The 20,000-nt window shown below is 46.0% G+C and overlaps 2 protein-coding genes across 2 annotated transcripts in view; both read right to left on the reverse strand.

Moving 5' to 3' along the window:
- LOC122128778 (echinoderm microtubule-associated protein-like 6) overlaps positions 1-5,807 on the reverse strand; it is a 7,181-nt gene extending 1,374 nt beyond the window's left edge. Inside the window, exons 1-8 of the mRNA XM_042703546.1 lie at positions 5,412-5,807; positions 4,650-4,906; positions 4,180-4,389; positions 3,464-3,631; positions 3,104-3,210; positions 1,901-2,001; positions 1,004-1,190; positions 157-262 (exon numbers count right to left, since the gene is read on the reverse strand). Coding sequence (XP_042559480.1) covers positions 157-262; positions 1,004-1,190; positions 1,901-2,001; positions 3,104-3,210; positions 3,464-3,631; positions 4,180-4,389; positions 4,650-4,906; positions 5,412-5,506 — 1,231 coding nt within the window. The 5' untranslated portion in view covers positions 5,507-5,807. The remainder of the gene's footprint in view (positions 1-156; positions 263-1,003; positions 1,191-1,900; positions 2,002-3,103; positions 3,211-3,463; positions 3,632-4,179; positions 4,390-4,649; positions 4,907-5,411) is intronic.
- Positions 1-20,000, reverse strand: part of LOC105896826 (echinoderm microtubule-associated protein-like 6) — a 122,469-nt gene that overhangs the window by 23,142 nt on the left and 79,327 nt on the right. The gene's annotated exons all lie outside the window — the stretch shown is intronic.

A 20,000-nucleotide genomic window follows, 5' to 3' on the forward strand; every position in this document is an offset into this window, starting at 1 on the left:
TTTTATGGTGAACTACAGGGTATATTTAAAGGTGGACTCCAGGGTATATTTAAAGGTGGACTCCAGGGTATATGTTAAGGTGGACTCAAGGGTATATGTTAAGGTGGACTCAAGGGTATATGTTAAGGTGGACTCGTGCTTTAGCCAGTACAATACCTGTGAACTCCAGGGCACAGACTCCTCTCTGGTGTTGTCCCTTTAACAGCGACAAGCACTTCAGTGTCTGGAGGTCCCACACGTGGACTGCTGGGTCTCTACCCACCTGTGCAGGGCAAAGGTCAACCGGAGTGCAGTCGTGACAACCAAAAACACACAATCTCACACCACTGCTCTGACTCACTTTGGTTCATGTTTATTCTAATGAACTAATAAGGGGGATGTTTGTTTGTCCAGCGTGACTCATATCTGGTATAATGTGTTTGTGTAAATCAGATTCTGATTAACTCTAATGAATTCCCTCTAGTTCCCTCTAGTAAGATTAAGCCCCTCTCTCTCTCTCTCTCTCTCTCTCTCTCTCTCTCTCTCTCTCTTACTTCCCTTCTTAACGTCATTCTCTTTTTATTATTTTCTGATATATTAACTGTTCTCTTTTTATCAATATCTCTCTCTCTCTCTCACTCACTCTCTCTGCCAATGCTTTAAAAAAAAAAAAAAAAACCTTTTGGGTTGTAATGGAACCACATGTGGGTGACCTGTCCAGCATGCATTCAGAACACTGAGACGACCTCTGTTCAGTGGTCAGTCATGCCAACAAGCACATTCACCCTCATTCAGAATCATTCGCCACTACATGAAGTAGTCATATGTTTGGCTATGTGGTATGGCTGAGGCATGTTCCTATCAATCTATCAATCTAACCAACAGCCATGTATCCGATCATCATCACACAATCACATATCTACTGTACATATCCATCATCCATCTATCTACCTATCCATTCGTCTATCCATCCGCCCATCTGTTCATCTAGCCAGTCTGTCAGTCTACCAATCTGTGCGGTTACCTGTCCAGTGGCCACATAGTCCTTCAGCGGGTGCACCGTCAGGCTGAGGATGTCGTCGTCGTGACCCAGGTAGAAGCGCTGCGTGTGCTGCTGTCGGTTGTAGACGACGGCCACCGCCGCCACGTGGTACACCACCTCACCCGCCTGCGTGTAGAACAGGTTATTCCTGCAGTCACAGCCTCGGTACCTGAGAGAGAGGGAGAGAGAGAGAGAGGGGGAGAGAGGGAGAGGGAGAGAGGGAGAGAGGGAGAGGGAGAGAGGGAGAGATATTGATCAAAAGAGAACAGTCAATAAATGAGAAAGTGATCAAAAGAGAAGGTGAGAATGATGTTAAGAAGGGAAGAAAGAGAGAGAGAGAGAAGAAAGAGAGAGAGAAAGAGAGAGAGAAAGTAAAGGGGAGGGAGAGAGATTGATAAAGAGAGAATAGTTAATAAATGAGGAAGTGATAAAAAGAGAAGGTGAGAATGATGTTAAGAAGGGAAGAAAGAGAGAGAGAGAGAAGAGAGAGAGAGAGAGAGAGAGAGAGAGGGAAATATGCAGAGAGGAGATAACACAGTCAGAGTGTGTTGCGGAAGAGAGATAACAAGGTGAGAAACAGTCGGTGATAAGAAGTGCTGATAAGGAGGAGTGTGAGTGTGAGTGTGAGTGTGAGTGTGAGAGTGTGAACATGGAAACTAGGCAAAAAGATGCGCAGAAGGTAAAAAGGGACAGAGAGAAAGATCGGGGTGGTGGAGCTGTCGGACGACATGTTTGAGAGGTGCCTGAAGAGCTACGCCATCAAGAGGGCCTGTAAGGTCAGTACACACACACACACACACACACACACACACACACACACACACACACACACACACACACACACACACACACACACACACACACCACATCAGGCATTACCCATGAACAAATTGCAGGCGTAGTCCCTCATCTGGGGCCTTCTGGCGCTTCAGTGACCCCACCAGCTTCTTCCGCAGCTGAGGCAGGTCTTCCTTATACACCTGCGCCACAGATAGAGAGAGAGAGAGAGAGAGAGAGAGAGAGCGAGAGAGAGACAGAGAGAGGGAGAGAGAGAGAGAGGGAGAGAGAGCGAGACAGAATGAGAGAGACTCTATTATCTCTTCATTGTAACCTAGATCTCAGAACACATTAAAATCATTTACAGTTATAAGCGCATAAAACTGCCACGACGGAAAAAAAGAAAATATATACAGTTGAAGCAGAGGGAGAGAGGAGGAACAAGAAAACAATAATTCCTTAAATCTCCTTCCTCCCTCTAAAGGTTCACTTTCTTATGGGGAAGAGTGGACTCTGGCACTGCATACATTTACATCGTATCTACTGGAATTTCACTGCGCAGTGAAAACTAAATGTACATGGAACTCCCTGAAGAAATCTTAACCCTCCACTGCATTCACGATCTTAAGGCACAGAGTTATACATCCTCAAGCCTCAACAAGACCCAGTATGTGAAGATTTCTTGTCCTATACGACTCACACATCAGAGATACACACGCAAACATCAAGCAAAACATCAACAACTATAGGATAATACATATATATATATTCATTGCAATCGAGTGGAAACCGCACTAGCACCTAGCATGGAGGTGGGAGTGCACGTATGCACGCGCATGTCATATTATTTATTTTTACTTTCAAGCTTCATCCTACACCACACAACCCAAAGGGCAAGAGCATGCATAGGAACAGCTAGTGCGGTACGGAACGCTGGGTTGAGCTGGCTGGCCAATCAGCTGTGAAAATAATTACAGCTCAAGGGCCGTCCCACTGGAGCGACACAGCCACTGGCATGGAGCAGAGGGGATTGTGGGAAATGTCAAATGACAAAATGGGGTTTGACAGCATGCATGGATGTACTGTGTGTCTGCGTGTTTGTGAGTGTGTGTGTGTGTGTGTGTGTTCACACATGTGATGTTTTCCGTCACAGTTTGTGTCTGTCGGAGTCACCAGTCTGTGTTTGGATTGCTCTGCGAGCAGTTCCACTAGCCTGTGTGTGTGTGTGTGTGTGTGTGTGTGTGTGTGTGTGAGTGAGTGTGTGTGTGTGTGTGTGTGTGTGTATGTGTGTGCAGTTCCACTTGCCTGCCGCTCGTAGTTCATCTGAGCCTCCTGCTCGATGTCCGAGTCCAATTCCGGAACGTCGGAGAGATCCGAGTCCGATTCCCCGCTGTTGGAGTCGGCGTAGCCCTCTAGGGAATGACATTTAAACATTCTTCACTTGACCTGATTTACATTACGGCGAATATACATATGATAACATACATAACACACAGCATTAGCATATTATTAGCATACACATATGAAGTCCCAAGTTCACTGTCTGACAGACAACTTAAATGTCACCGTTGGCTTTCCCAGGGCTGCATGACAATCATAGCTTGGATCTTAGGTTGTTTGTATGTTGATTACATTGTTTGTTTGTTTGTTTGTTTGCTTGTTCACCTTGCAGGAGGGGTTCCAGGACCCCGTTCATGACGCCCTCGGGGAGAAAGCGCCACTGGAACACGGAGTGGTCCGCCCCGCCCGTGCTCACCACCCACTGTAGGTCATGTGACCAGCGCACGTTGGTCACGTGTGCAGAGTGTCCAATGTACTTCTTGAATTTGGCCGCTGCAAGCAAACAGGGAGTGGTCATTACATTCAATAAAGTTAATGTCAACAATGGCCAATGGCCTTGAGGAAGTTACTGTATAGAATGCTGTACTTCATGGGTTAGTAAGTAAGAACACTGTATAGAATACTATATGCTATACTATATAGATGTAAGAGCACTGTATTGCATGGGTTAGTCATGTTAACTAATGTATGTACAGAATAATTAATTAGTGAACAACAACAAACTATGAATTCCTGAGTATAATTGGTTAGTGGTTATTGATTATTGCAATTGAGGTTTACGGTTTGTCCATTTTAACTCATGCATCAACGAACGTTCATTAACTGATCTGGCATATAAACCATTAACTATAATATAAATACATACATACATAATAAAACATTAACAAAAAATTGCATTATCTGTAATACAAACAACTACTGGAGTGCTCAGAAAGAGACAAGTAAAAAACACATACATGAATAAATGGTAGGTGTATTAAAGGTATTAAATATCAGCCAACTATAAGTCATAGCACTAAAACCCCTGTATCCTCTCTGACCTTTCTTAAGGCAGGGGAATCTGAAGAGTTTGACCAGGCCGAAGTCATCCCCGGTGACCAGAACCGCGCTGCTGTAGTTGGCGTCCACGGAGTTGATGTCGTTGACGGTGGAGTACTTCGGCCAAATGCCGTTCACCTCCTGGCCGAGGACACATGTCCACGTCATCCAGTGGATTCCTTTGGTTTCCTCTTTGGGCAGGAACTTCCCAGCTATGGGGCACAAACCAAGAGGAACGTCAAAAATTGTCCAGCCCCCAGCATACATTTAAACCGAAATAAAATATATATATATATTTTAAAATAAGTTAATTTCTAAAATACATTTCCCCACAGGGAACTGAGTTGTTACAGTTCACCTTTTTCTTGCCATAAAAATAGCCATAGCTGCTGACATGCAGGGCATTAAGACTAAATAACCTATCTACTTCCCTACCCACAGGGGGCGATAGTGAGTCAGGGTTTATTATCACCTGGCATCCTGTAGAAGAGTCTCTCCCCGGCACCGTCGTTGGTCTGCAGGAAGCGGCTGTCCACGGACCAGTCCAGGTGGGTGATGAAGCAGGACGACTTGTTGCACTCGCCCACCTTCTTGTAGCGCTGCCCCACGGCGTAGATGTCCACCAGGCCGTCGTTGGAGCCCACCGCCAGGTAGGAGCCGTCGGGCGAGAACTTGAGCTCGTGGATCACCTCCTTGCGGTCCTTGATGTGGACCACCTCGGTCATGTCCCTGTTGAGGAGGAGGTCCAGAACGGAGGAAAGAGGGTAAGGGGAGTAAGGAGCACTGTGAGCCACTTTGTTTTAGCCACCAGCATTTGTTTGGGCCAAAAAATAAGCATGCCAGTAACAAACAAAAAAAAACAAATGCAGTGCAACAAAAACAATTAAATAAACAAACAAATACAAACCAATGGTCTGGGAAGCTCAAACTAAAAGTAGTTGTGGATCCAGATGAACAAAGCAGGCACCTAAACTCTACCAAGACAAATGATGCTAACAGTGTTTCTATAGGGACACTATATCTGCAACAGTCAATATAAACATATCCATGCTGAGCAAAATGAAAAATTATTTTAAGACATGAACATAGTCACATCACAATTGAAAATAACACAGACGCAATTTTAAACCAGATTTGAAGTCATGGTTTGAAGTAACAGTGTGCCATCTTGAGTGATTAATACTTACTTGTATAATACATATAAACACAAAAAAAGAAATCAATTTCACCCCACCTTACTCGAAGCACAGTGAAGGAGCCATCCTTCATTCCCAGGGCGAGCTGTGAGCCGTCATTGTTGAAGGAGACACTGCGCACGGCCTCCTCCATGTTGCAGCGGGCGATTAACGTGTGGTCTGATAGGCTCCACAGCCTTCAGGAACAAACAAACCAGATGATGGAAAAAAAAAATGGAAGACATTTCAATCATTTTCAATCATTTTTCTTTGTAGTATTGCATCTTTTCAAAAGACCTCAGTGTCTGACTGTGAATCTGTCTGGATAATCCTGGCATGCCCCAGAGTTCAGCACTGAGACCCTACACAGGTTATTCAACAGACTTCTATTGAACACAACAGACTTTATCTAACACTAACTGTAACATTTCTGAGTACCACAGAAGCCAGAAATCCATTTTGATTTAAAAAAAATGCTCTTTTGAGAGTACCCACCTGACGGAGCGGTCGTCGCTACCGGTGACAGCCAGTGGCTGCTTGGGGTGGATGTCCAGCGCCCAGAGCTCGCCCTCGCTGTGGCCCTGCATGAGGAGCAGGGGCTTGTCCCGGTCCCGCACCATCACCTCGAAGATCTCACTGTCCTGGGTGCCGGCCAGGATACGGTCCGCCTTCCAACACACACTACGGATCGAAAGGCCTGCAGAGAAAGAGAGAAATAAAGAGAGAGATAGAGATAGAAATAGAGGGAGAGAGGGAGAGAGAGGGAGAGAGAGAGAGAGAGGGATGTTCTGAGGTTTAAAACACTAGCTTACTGAACCAGTATTCAGACATTTACATTAGAGCATCCTTACAACACATTATACATTAGAGTATAGACATATAGACATAGACATAGGAGAGGAGATGAGAGGAGAGAGGAGGAGAAGAGAGGAAGGAGAGGAGAGGAGAGGAGGAGAGGAGAGGAGAGGAGAGGAGAGGAAGAATGAGAGAGAGAGCCAGTGAAAGAGTGAGAGACTGAGAGAGATATTATGGCTCTCTCTTCTAAATAACACGAGAGAGTGGTGTTGCAGAGAGTAAAACCGGTATGCTCTGTGTGTACTGAGGAGTTGATAAATGTTAGGCATCACTGCTCATGGAAGGCTGGGGAAAGAAAACAGGAGAGAATGTACACGGAGAAAAACAGTCTGACATGAGGACAAGGCAAGGGAGAGGTAAGAGACTGAGAGTAAGAGGAGCAAAAAGAGATACAAAGCAAAGACGAGTAGAAGGTAGAGACAGGACAAGACAGAGTGAGAGAGAGAGACGGAGAGAGGGAGAGAGGGAGAGAGGGAGAGGACAAGACAGAGAGAGAGATGGAGAGTGGGAGAGAAGAGGGAGAGAGAGAGAGAGAGATGGGGGAGAGAGGGAGAGAGAGAATGAGAGAAAGAGGGAAAGAGAGAGGGAGAGAGGGAGAGAGAGTCCAGAGAAGCGCAAAATACTGAGAGGAAGGGATGCAGGGGAACAGAAGGAGGGAAGCTGAAGCGTGCAAAAATGCGCAAATGGCTTTCTGAGACCAAATGACACCAAGCATGAACCTAATTAGTAACATGCCAAGCCTCAGTGGACACCCTGGACAGCTTTACAGAGGGATATAACATTAACACAGTTTGTTTTAAACAAGAAAATGTTTGCGTCATTCTTTGGCATGCTTTTGCATTTGAGTAATTCTCATTTTTCCATCACTGGTTGAGCTGGCGATAGCAAAACAGGGAATAAATAAACAAAACTGTCTTGAGTCTTGAAAGGCTCAAAAGTCTGTAATGACACAGCATTGGCACAGCGTTCTGTTCCTGCATTCACCACAACAATCTAATGCAAGGCGGGGGGACGCCTGAGCTAAAATCATAACACAACAACAGACATTTTTCACACAAAATGGAAGCCGACGAATCAGAAACCAAGCGGAGGCTTCCTTTGTCGAACCAAGCGGTAACTCTGACGCTAATCTCGACATTAGCTATATATCAGCGGCACACCTGCTCCCACAGCTTGCGGGGATTAATGGAATTATTAATGCTGTGTTCGCTATCTGCAGGACACACACTGACTCTAATATCTGTGCGCTGTTGGGCTGAAACGCCGACTCACTGGGCTTGGTCTCGGTCGCCAGCTGTCCCTGTGTTTTAGGGACGCTCCCTATATGCTGCTAAAAGGGAGGACATGGACACGTTAGGTCGAGGCAGAGTATTTTGCAGTTTGCAAATGTGTTGGATGTGTTGTTCATGCAATTAAACCAGCCCTGCTGTTCGCCATCGCCGCTGTGCAGCTCTGACACCAGCAAGACTGCAAGAATGAGACTCTAATGAGGATCTATGGATGTGAGAGAGAGAGAGAGAGAGAGAGAGAGAGAGAGAGAGAGAGAGAGAGGGAGAGAGAGAGAGAGCAGGATGTTAGTGTGGAGATGGAGAAAGAGAAAAAAAGATAGAGAGAGAGAGGGAGAGAGAAAGAATATGTGTGTGAATGTAAGTGTGTATGTAGTACATGTGTGTATATTTTTGTGTCGTTTTGGGACAAACGGTGACAAATGCAGCAGCATATAAAAAAATAAAAAAAATGCAAATGGCATCCTCAACAGCTTCAAAGCCAGGCTGAGAAGAGAGAGGCGGAGTGGGAACGCTGAGCTGCTTAACCATCATCCACATCCTTTCAAAAACAGGGGAGGAAAAAACCCGTATTTCGCAACCCAACTTTCACAGTTTAGTTTTACTTGCCTGGAAAACATGGGAGAAATGATTAAACTACTATCAGTTTTACTGTGGATTTAAGGCTCTTGGCTTTCTATTTCTGTGTTTCGAGGGGCTGAGACATACACAAAGGCAGTCAGCGAAACAAAGAGACACAGAGAACAGGATGTCCAAAAGAGAGTGAGAGGAGAGGAGAGGAGAGGGGAGGAGAGGAGAGGGGAGGGGAGGAGAGAGGGGAGGGAGAGAGGGAGGGGAGGAGAGGAGGGGAGGGAGAGGGGGAGGGAGGAGAGGGGAGGAGAGGGGAGGGGAGGAGAGGATGCCCTTAGACGCGTGTCTAAGGGGTCCCTCCATTCCCCACCCTCAGACAGGCTGGTGCACCAGGGGAGTGTGGGGCTTGTCTCTGGAGCTCTAAGTATCAGACAGGGGAGAGAGGAGAGGAGGGGCGAGGAAGGAGAGGAGAGGAGAGGAGAGGAGAGTGACAGGAGAAGAGAGGAGATGAGAGGACCGGGAAGAGAGGAGAGGAGAGGACAGGAGAAGAGAGGAGAGGAGAGGAGAGAAGAGGACAGGAGAAGAGAGGAGAGTAGAGGAGAGGGGAGTGACAGGAGAAGAGAGGAGAGAAGAGGACAGGAGAAGAGAGGAGAGGAGAGGAGAGTGACAGGAGAGGAGAGGAGAGTGACAGGAGAGGAGAGGAGAGAGACAGGAGAAGAGAGGAGAGAAGAGGACAGGAGAAGAGAGGAGAGGAGAGGAGAGTGACAGGAGAGGAGAGGAGAGTGACAGGAGAGGAGAGGAGAGAGACAGGAGAAGAGAGGAGAGAAGAGGACAGGAGAAGAGAGGAAAGGAGAGGAGAGTGACAGGAGAGGAGAGGAGAGGAGAGGAGAGGAGAGGAGAGGGGAGGAGAGGGGAGATCAACAGATATCCTCTTAGAAAGGCTATTTTCCCAGTAACAATCAAGAGACCTGCTTGCTGGATTTGCCATAGGTCTTTTAAATGTGTAGCCCTACACAACCTTAAGGAGAAAAAAGCTGAAGAAGGCTGCAGGATGGAGACACCATCAAGACAGACACACAAACACACAAAGAACAGCACTATATGCCTTTTGTCCTTGGTGTGATATTGTGCAGCCAATATCATAAGTGTATTAGATTTGTAACTCTCAGAAGCCAATTATGGGCACTCAAAATCAGTTTTGTGGTTAAGCTGTGGTTAAAATCATTTAAAAATACACTCTTTCCCTCTCTCTCTCTCTCAAACACACAGTCACACACAAGCAGACTGAGAGAGAGACAGAGAGAGAGAGAGAAAGAGAGCGAGAGAGAGAGAACAAGAGAGACACACACACACAGAGGAAAGACACATTGCCATCGTCATGACAACTGTGCACCCGGTGTCATGCGTGCGCTACCTTTGTAGCCCTGCTCGGTCTCTCGGAGGTCGATCTTGGTGATGGGCTTGAAGTCCCCGTCCCAGAGTCGGATGCAGCCGTCCCTGCCCCCCGTGGCAAACCCCTCCTCACACGCGTGCATGCTGAAGATCCCCGCCTAGAGGAGGAGAGCACATACACATATGAGAGAGGGAAAGAAAGACAACGAAAGAAGGACAGAGGTATGGAAAGATATGGAAAATGGAGGCAGAGAGAAAGAGAGAGAGAGGGAGGAAGAGTGAGAGAAGGAAGCCTTCCTCACACAGATGCATGCTGAAGATCCCCACCTGTAGGATAGCATATGCTGATGAGATGAAAAAGAAAAACAGAAAGAAAGAGAAACAAAGAGTGCGAGAGACAGATATGAAGAAAGAGGGACATAGAGAGAGTGGGAGAGAGAGACAGAGACAGACAGAAAAGAGAAGAAAGAGTGCGAGAGACAGATATGAAGAGTGGGAGAGGGAGACAGAGACAGACTGAAAGACAGAAAGAGCGTGGGAACTGAGATCTCTATTCATGTAATTGTAGTCAGTGGGATATTATATAGAAATATAGAATTATATAGATATATTATATAGAAATAGATATGGGAAATTAAGACAGGGGCAGAGGGAGAGAGATGAAAAGAGAGATTTAATGAATAGTGAGAATGGATTGAGATTTTTTGTTCAGGTTATAAAAAGAGGAATATAATGGCTGTCTGTAATTTTGAGAGACAGAGAGAGAGAGGGAGAGAGAGAGAGAGAGAGAGAGAGAGAGAGAGAGAGAGAGAGAAAGAGAGAGAGGGAGAGAGAGGGAGAGAGAGAGAGAGAGAGAGTGATGAACAGCAGAGGCAATAACAAAAAGAGATCTGAGGAAGATGAAAGACAGGTAAGAAAAGTTGAAGCCTGCGGAGTAAAAAAACCCAAACAAAGACAAAATAACAACCCTCCGTGCACAGTATGGAGACCGTGGGCTTCGCTGACAGGCACGATCAGAAACAGCACCTGAAATCTGACAACTGCACCCTGAACTGGAGATCAAAGACATCCAGCAGCCTCTGAGAGATCTCACATTCCACTGGAGACGAGTTCAGTGTGAGGAAAAAAAAGCCAACAACGAAACGTAAAGCTTTTGAAGCTGTGAGACACTGGAGAGGAAGAAACTTCCAGAACTTGGTCTAAACTACCTGCAGGAACTTAGTGAGACTGTGTGGGCACGGACCGCAGAGAGAATGTGACAATGTGACAATGTGACAATGTGACAAAGCAACAGCAGCGAGATGGTGTGCAGTGACTACGTATGTAGTACTGGGTGAGAGTGTAGATGTATGAGTCAAATTATTTTGCTCCTTATAACATAGAGCAAATTTTTCCCCCACAGCGTTTCCTATACGAGGCAGGTACTGTATGTCTATGTGAATGTACATGTACACGTTATTGTCAATCTGTCTGAGTGTTTGTTTGTGTGTGTGTGTACGTGTATATGTGTGTATAGAAGTATATAGGTACAGTATATGTGAGAGGTATATGTGTATATAGATATATTTAGGTATATGTGAGAGGTATAGTGAGAGTGTTATAATAATGTGTTTGTGTACGTGTGCGGGTGTGTGTGTGTGTGTGTGTGTGTGTGTGTGTGTGTGTGTGTGTGTGTGTGCGTAGGCGTATGATCCTATGTTACAGTGATGTGTGTGTGAATGTGTGTGTGTGTGTGCACAGGCATATGATCCTCTGTTACAGTGATGTGTGTGTGTGTGTGTGTGTGTGTGTGTGTGTGTGTGTGTCACTCACGCTGTGTGCTGCCTGTATGGTGCGGGCCAGGTTGAGCCCCTTCCACACGTAGATGTCGCCGTTGAGCGCCCCGGAGTAGGTGACCTCTTCTTTGGACGTTGTCACACACAGGATGGTCTGCAGGTCGCCCGTCTTCCCAAATATCCCCCGCTTGGGGGTCAGCGCGTTCCCACACAACGTCCAGAACTGAGGTGGGAAAGAGGGAAAGAGGGAAAGAGGGACAGAGAAAAGGGAGAGGGGCAAATATAGAAAGGGAGAGAGAGGAGGTTGACATAGAGAGAGAGAGAGAAAGAGAGAGGGAGAAAGACAGAGACGGAGATGAGGTTGAGATCAGGACAGAGAGAGAGAAGGAGGAAGAGAGGAAGAGGACAGAGAGAGAGCAAGAGAAAGAGAGAGGGTGGAAAAGGAGGACAAAACATCTCAAGATCAGTGACGGAGAGACAGAGGAACAGAGATGGCAAGACAAGAGTTTAAAAATGTTAGATTCTCCGTGCAGCCACAGGGAGATAATAAGGAACGAGGGGGAGAGAAAGAACTCAAAAATCTCTTAATCAATTTTGATTAATCAAACTGCCTTCCTGGCAGATGCCCGCAAGCCAACAGGAAAGATGAAAAGGACTGATAGCTATCTCAACATTTCCGGTAGGATTTCCTCTCTCCTCTCAGTGAGACGAAAAAAAAAAAAATCAAAACTCAGCCTTTCTGTGTGTTTTTTTCTCAGTGTGTGTTGTCTGCAGTTTCGTGCAGTGAAGTGCAGAGTAATCAAAATGTCAGATTCAATCATTCCCTGTCAGCCCTTGAGAGAGATGTTGTGCTTTAGCTCTGGTCTCAGCTGAGAAGGAGAGAAGATGGGGTTGGCATGAACGCTGGAAATGACTGGACAGGTGAAAAAAAAAACGTTTATGAAAATGTCCATGAACCCTGATTTTGAAAGGACTTAATTGCATGCCAGAGTCAAATTGAATGTAGAAAAAGGGAGATTCAGAGATTCAAAATAATATTCTTCAAAAGAGAGTTCGAAAAGCACAGTTAGAATATGTGTGTTTTGGGGGGTGGATTGTTTAGATATACATAGACAAACATAGACATAGACACATATATAGAGATGTGATGTTGAGAGAGCTGGCATAGTTACTCAAAAAAAAATATGTTTTTAAACATTTTAACATCCATCATCATCACCATGATCATCACTACCACCTATCACCTCCATTACATTATCTACATTGTAATAATCTTCATAATCTTCATCATCATCATCATCCTCATCATCACTATCACCACCATGAGCTTCATCTGGGAGTGAGTCAGTGGGAAGTTTCTCAGCTGTGACTCTGGAGCAGGACCAGCCAGGGCCAGAACCGGCCAGAATCGAGCCAGAACCGGGACAGAACCGGGACAGAACCGAGCCCCAATCTCCAGTTTACTCACTTTGATATGCTTCACCCCACAGCTCACCAGTCTGTGTGGGAGGAAGGGGTCCCAGGCGATGTCAAATATCTGGAAAAGAAATAAACAAGCAATAGAGATATGATATCAATACAGCAGCATAGCAATTACAGCAGTTGGAGTTGGAGGCATCAAAACAGAGTTGAGAAAAACAAAGATAATTGCTTGAGTTTACTGAGTTTCTGGTCTTGACACCAGCTCATCTGAACACAAAAAAAAGTCTTAAGCAGGTGTCAGACTGAACAAAAACAAAACAACGAAGGAAAGCTGCTCACTGCCTGCCAGCTCTGAGAAAAAGGAATAATTCCTGACCACGTGACAAAACTGGTAAGAGATCATTGTGAGTCCATACCAGTCTAAGGCAAGCCTCGTCATTGCTATCATCAGCACAGTAAAAGAGGGGTTGTTAAAATACACAGAATTTCTCCAAATCTAGTGTCTATGGCCAGACCCAGTAGAAATCCACCTTCACATATGAACAGTTTGTCAGATACATATATGGACCGAGAGGAAGACAGACAGACAGACAGACAGACAGACAGACAGACAGACAGACACACCACACACACACACACACACACACACACACACACACACACAGTGTTTCCTCTTTAGTCTGGCTCTGCTCCAGCCTCGCCCTGTGGCTGCCTGCCATCTTCCTCCTCTTCCTCCTCCTCCTCTTCCTCTTCTGCTAACTCCTGCTGCTGTTGCTGTTGCTGCTGCTACCCTAGAGGGTTCAGGCCCAGAGTCCAACACGCCTCACTACACACACAGCATCCTAATGCCTCGAAAACCCCCACAGACTCTTGTGTGTGGTGTGTGTGTGTGTGTGTGTGTGTGTGTGTGTGTGTGTGTGTGTGTGGTGCACTATGAGGAATTTGTGGTATGTAGAATTTGTGTGTGTTTGTGTGATGTATATTTAGTACATTTGCGCATATATATGTGTTGCTTTATGCATGAACATGGTAAGTATGTCTATCCCCTTGTGTCCATTTTGATGTGTGTGTGTGTGTGTGTGTGTATGTGTATGTATGTATGTATGCATGTATGTACAGTAAGTGTGTCTGTATGTATGTAAGTGTGTAGGCTATGTGTGTGTCTATGAATGCATGTATGTGTGTGCATAAGGTTAAAAGTGAACTTCCAGTGCTCAGTTAAACTTTTCACCTGACTTATGGATGCTGACAGGTGTCCATGTATGTATTGTGTGTGTGTGTGTGTGTGTCCGTATGTGACGTATGTGTCCATGTATGTATGTGCCTTTCCATGTCTGATACGTGTATCGGTGTGTGCTGGACCGTGAAAAAACCTGTTCGGTGCATTTACCTTACATTTTTGCATGGCAGGCTCTCTCAATTGACCCAGCATGGAGTGCGGCTCAACACACCAATTCCCCTGAACCCCTAGCTGTTTCCGTCCACCTCTGGGTTCATAGGCAGCACCGTTTGAACCTCAAGTCCATTTCCAGAACAGAACGCTCGCGGCTCGCCACACAGTGCAGTGATAACTCTCAGAGGGAAAAAACCTCTCTCTCCTCTCTCTCTCTCTCTCTCTCTCTCTCTCTCTCTGTCTCACTCTCTCTCTGTCTCACTCTCTCTCTGTCTGTCTAAGTCTGTTTGTCTGTCTCTCTCTCTCTCTGTCTGTCTCTCTCTCTCTCTCTGTCTCACACTCTCCTCTCTGTCTCAAACACTCTCGTGTCTCACGGTCTCTCTCTGTCTGTCTCTCAATCTGTCTGTTGTCTCTCTTCTCTGCTCTTCTCTCCTCTCTCTCTCTCTCCCATTCTCTGCACCAGGAGTTTCCCCCCCTTACAGGCTTTACTTGAGAAGGACCATCTTCTGAATCCCTTGTGACTCACCACCCCAAGTGCTCCATGTGTACATTTCTGCATTGATTATAGGCTTATCTGGGCCAGAGTTGGGCCAGAGTTGGGCCAGAGTTGGGCCAGAGTTGGGCCAGAGTTTTCTCCTGTTTTTGGGGTTAAGGTTGGTGTTTTTGGGGCGCTCTCTAATGTCCCTGAACAAAGGCACTTAAAGTACCTCCACTGGTGTGTCACCATCATTGCTCTTCAGTAAATGTCCACGTCAAACCACGGAGCTGGCCACTGCACGTCCCATAAGCATGACTGTATGGGGGGAGTGTCATGTGACTGTGCTTACCCTATCAGAGTGGCCGGTTGCTGTGGCCAATACCCTTCCTCTCTTCCAGTCCCACACGCACACCGTGTTTTTGGCGTCCAAGCCCACAGAGGCTAATCGCTGTGGAGAGAGAGAGAGGGAGAGGGAGAGGGAGAGGGAGAGGGAGAGGGAGAGGGAGAGGGAGAGGGAAAGGGAACACAATATACATAAAATATACAATGCACCCTTATACATCAACATACTGTTTTACATGTATGATGTGAATCACATTGGTGTACATATCTGATATCGGAATAATATTCTCTTGCATGTATGATATTGAAATAATACTGCCATATGTGTATAATCCTCAGATAGGATGTACATATTATCATACATGATGCAGTGCTTGTGGTCTCCAGTGGCAAAACTGAGATATCTGAGAAGAATTAGGTTAAAAGCCCAAAGCTGAAATACAGTGAGACAGTCCCTCCACGATTTAGCGATGTTGCATTTTCTCATTTCCTGCAATTGTTACCTCTTATTACCGCAGTATTTTTTACGAAAAAAAATGGCATGGAATCTCTGCATTATTTGTGATTGATTTTATTTAACTCAAACTCACTGCAAATTTTGAGAATTATTGCAGCAAATTCAGTCACAATCCCAACAAACCCTCGCAAGATCCTGGAGAAACTGGTGGGAAGTGAACTTAGAACTTAGTGTTCTTCCAACTCGACAGTTCATCCAGTGTGGAACTTTGTGTCTCACCTGTCCATCAGCGTCGAAGGCTAGGCAGGCCACGCCGTGTGTGTGGACGTCCCTGAGGATGGAGACGGTCTGAAGGGCGTAGGAGTCCCACACGCAGATGTAGGGGTCCTTCCCCACCTGCCCCGTGGCCACCTGGATCTTGTCAGGGTGCAGAGCCAGACTACAGAGAACACAAAGGGAGCACAGGGTTGGAATCATTCGTTATTATTTTATATTATATTCTACATTGTTATAATTATGTTATTACATTAAATTGTCGTCATTATTATTTGACATCATATTCTATATCATCGTTATTATTTAACATCATCTTCTTCATCATCGTTATTATTTGACGTCATCCTCTACATCATCGTTATTATTTGACATTATCTTCTACATCATCGTTATTATTTGACATTATCTTCTACATTTGGTTGTTTGTAATGGTGTATAGGACTGCTTGGGCTTCTAAAACTGGCGATGAAGGTTATATGTCCTTACCCCATCCGCTGACCAAACTATGAATGCAGCTCAACATAAAAAGCCAGCTTCTATCACTTTCTTACACCACTCTTTCTCATACCATACACCTTAATCTGTCTCCTCATACCACACACCTTAATCTGTCTCCTCATACCAAACACACCTAAATCTGTTTTCTCATACCACACACCTTAATCTGTCTCCTCATACCACACACCTTAATCTGTCTCCTCATACCACACACCTTAATCTGTTTTCTCATACCACACACCTTAATCTGTTTTCTCATACCACACACCTTAATCTGTTTTCTCATACCACACACCTTAATCTGTTTTCTCATACCACACACCTTAATCTGTCTCCTCACACCACACACCTTAATCTGTCTCCTCATACCACACACCTTAATCTGTCTCCTCATACCACACACCTTAATCTGTCTCCTCATACCACACACAATCTGTCTCCTCATACCACACACCTTAATCTGTTTTCTCATACCACACACCTTAATCTGTCTCCTCATACCACACACCCTAATCTGTCTCCTCATACCACACACCTTAATCTGTCTCCTCCATGAGCTTCCTCATGTTTCCCTGTCACGGCTTGCCACCCTGAGTTCTCCAGAGAGACCAGGCTCGCTGCCCTACGGCTCACTGACTCATTCACTCTCCACGGGCAAGATAGGGGCAAGCTCACGGGCACCCGTGTCACAACAGAGCCGGTTCTATAAGCGCCGGCTACTAAGAACTCCGGGGACGGATCGCACCCAAGCGTGGTGCGGATCTGGTGAAGAGTCAGTATGGCATCAGGGATAATCCCTGATTGGATGGGTGTCTGCTGTTAAGCTTAAAATGAGGTTTTAGAGAGGCGAGCACGAGCAGGCAAGCAGTGTGGTGTGGTGGGACAAGTCTTCCCTCTGAATACAGTGTTAAATGGAGAAGACCCCCAACGTCAGATAGGGCACTTGCCAAGAGCACTGGGTAAGCCAGGACCACCACTGTCTGAGTTATGAGGGTAGAGAAGAGTACTCTGAGATGTGCCACTTTTTAAGGCGGCCAGTCTTTGTCTCCTGCTGCCTACTTTCATGCCTGAAGTTTAAATTTAATTTCACCCATGTAAGTTATGCTTACTTAGTTAGCAGTAGTGTTTTTTGGAGTTTTTCAATGCTGATACTGCAGCTTTTGTGACGGCACACTTGTTGATAGCATCCGGTCCTACATAATCCCCCATAAAAAGGATTTCATTGTTCATTATAGTGCGCTATGGATTTTTTCACAAGGTACTTATTCAGGTACTTGCTAAATGACAAATCCTTCCTTGACGGGTCTGGATATAATTTGGGTAAACTGCTATAATCCGTCATTTTATAAAATATGTGTAATCATTCACGTTCATATTAAAAAATCAATCTAATCCCTGTGTCCATTGACCATATAATCGAAATGTTTAAATTGAATGACTCATCACTCAGGTGTCTGACACAGGCAGCAACAGCCTTGGCAGGACAGAAGCAGACATAACATGATCCTGCTTAAATTAGCAGGCGGATCGAGAATCCGACGTTCTAGTTTTCTGTGGAAAGGTCAGGAAGGATTAACCGTGGAAGGGATTGCCCTGACCACTGCTCTCTGTCTTAATGGTGGTGGAGGATGTAGTGTGTGTGTGTGTGTGTGTGTGTGTGTGTGTGTGTGTGTGTATGTGTGAGAGAGGGTATGCATTTGGATGCTGGATATAGATATTGTTTGACAAAGGCAAATATTTTGCTGATTGCTACAAGCATTGTGTCTTGTGTCAATGCTGACTGCACGTGCGAACACACACACACACACACACACACACACACACACACACACACACTCACACACACTTTCAAATCCGACCTGTTCTCCTCACTTCACACTTCACATTTCCCTGCTCACTTTTGCTGCCTCCACAGCTTTGCAGCAGACACACATCAGATCAGGGATTATCCCTCACAGTAGCTGACAGCCGACCTGAGACAGACCTGAGCCAGACCTGAGCCAGACCTGAGATATCTGAGCCAGACCTGAGCCAGACCTGAGACATATCTGAGCCAGACCTGAGCCATATCTGAGCCAGACCTGAGCCAGACCTGAGGCGAATCTGAGACGTATCTGAGCCGTATCTGCTCCACCGTCTGTGTGCTCTGCTCTCCTCTCCCTTCTGTGCTGTTCAGCGGAAATGTGTGAAATTCACAGAAAAGCCGCCCATCACTCCCCCCCCCCCCCCCTCTCCTCTCCCTCCCCCTCCTCTCCTCTGGCAAGTTACTCAGCGACTCAGCAAACCTGCGATTAGTGTTCCTCAGGGGGGCTGTCTTTTTCCTTCCTTCCTCTCTCTTCCTGCCTCCTGTTCCCGTTCCCTCTCTCTCTCTCTCTCTCTCACTATTTCTCTCTCTGTCTGTCGCTCATATGAGTGCTTAAAAGTTCTCCTAGAGGAGAGTCGATGCGGGTATCAACAGCATCCACACACAAACAGCGGATCAAAGGAGGCAGGGTGCTGGAGAAAGAGAGAGAGATAGATGACTGATAGAAAAGAAAGAGAGATGGAGGGAGTGAGAGAGATAGAGACAGAGGGGCAGCAGGAGAGGAGAGGAGAGGAGAGGAGAGGAGAGGAGAGAGAGCCTAAAGTACCCATCATGTCATCCTGTTAGTAAGCCTCTAGTTTACTCATACTGCACCGCTGTAATAAGTGGGTCTCAGCACCACTATAGCCACATTTACCCAAAGCATTACATGCAAGACAAGAGAGAAAAGGGAGACAGTGTGAGTGTGTGTGTGTCTGTGTTAGAGAGAGAGCGAGAGAGTGTGTGTGTGTGTGTGTGTGCTGCTTCTGGGGGTATCCTCACCATATGTTTTCTGTGAAGTGCCTTGAGACAAAGCCCACAGTTAAGAGTGCTATGTAAATAAAATTGAGTTAAAGTGAATTGAACATGGGTGAGTGTGCTTAAGTGTGTGTGCGTGTGTGTGTGTGTGTGTGTGTGTGTGTGTGTGTGTGTGTGTGTCTGTGTGTGTGTGTGTGTGTGTGTGTGTGTGTGTGTGTGTGTGTCTATGTATCTGTTTGTCTGTCTGTGTTTGTGTGTGTATATGGGGGTGTGTGAGGGTAGAATGGGGAGACCATGTATGTCCGAAAAGGACTACAAGCAACCATGCATAAATATATGAGTATATATGTGTGTGTGTGTGTGTGTGTGTGTGTGTGTGTGTGTGTGTGTGTGTGTGTGCCCGTGTGTGTGTGTGTGTGTGTGTGTGTGTGTCTATGTATCTGTTTGTCTGTCTGTGTTTGTGTGTGTGTGTGCCCGTGTGTGTGTGTGGAGGGTGTCCTAGAGCCTAAATATTCATATACATATATGAAAGAGAGAGTTTCTGTGTCCGTGTGTGTGTCCGTGTGTACACAAATGATTGTGTGTGTGTCTATGTGTGTACACAAGTGGTTGTGTGTGAGTGTGTGTGAGTGTGTGTGTGTGTGTGGGGGGGGGGGGCTGTTGCTACAGATGGATGTAGACGTGCACAGAAAATAGAAAATGCTGATCGTGGTAAAATGTTGACTTTGCTATAAATGACATTGAGGGTGTGCATGGCCTGATTGCTGATGTGTTTGTTTCCTCTGGCTGGCTGACGGGTTGATGTTGTGTTGTGCTGTGTTGTGTTGTGCTGTGTTGTGTTGTGCTGTGTTGTGCTGTGTTGTGTTGTGCTGTGCTGTGTTGCGTTGCGCTGTGTTGTGTTGTGCCGTGCCGTGTTGTGTTGTGCTGTGTTGTGTTGTGCTGTGTTGTGCTGTGTTGTGCTGTGTTGTGCTGTGTTGTGCTGTGCTGTGTTGTGCCGTGCTGTGTTGTGTTGTGCTGTGTTGTGCTGTGTTGTGCTGTGCTGTGCCGTGCTGTGTTGTGTTGTGTTGTGCTGTGTTGTGCTGT

Source organism: Clupea harengus, chromosome 24, assembly GCF_900700415.2.
Source record: "Clupea harengus chromosome 24, Ch_v2.0.2, whole genome shotgun sequence".
NCBI lineage: Eukaryota > Metazoa > Chordata > Actinopteri > Clupeiformes > Clupeidae > Clupea > Clupea harengus.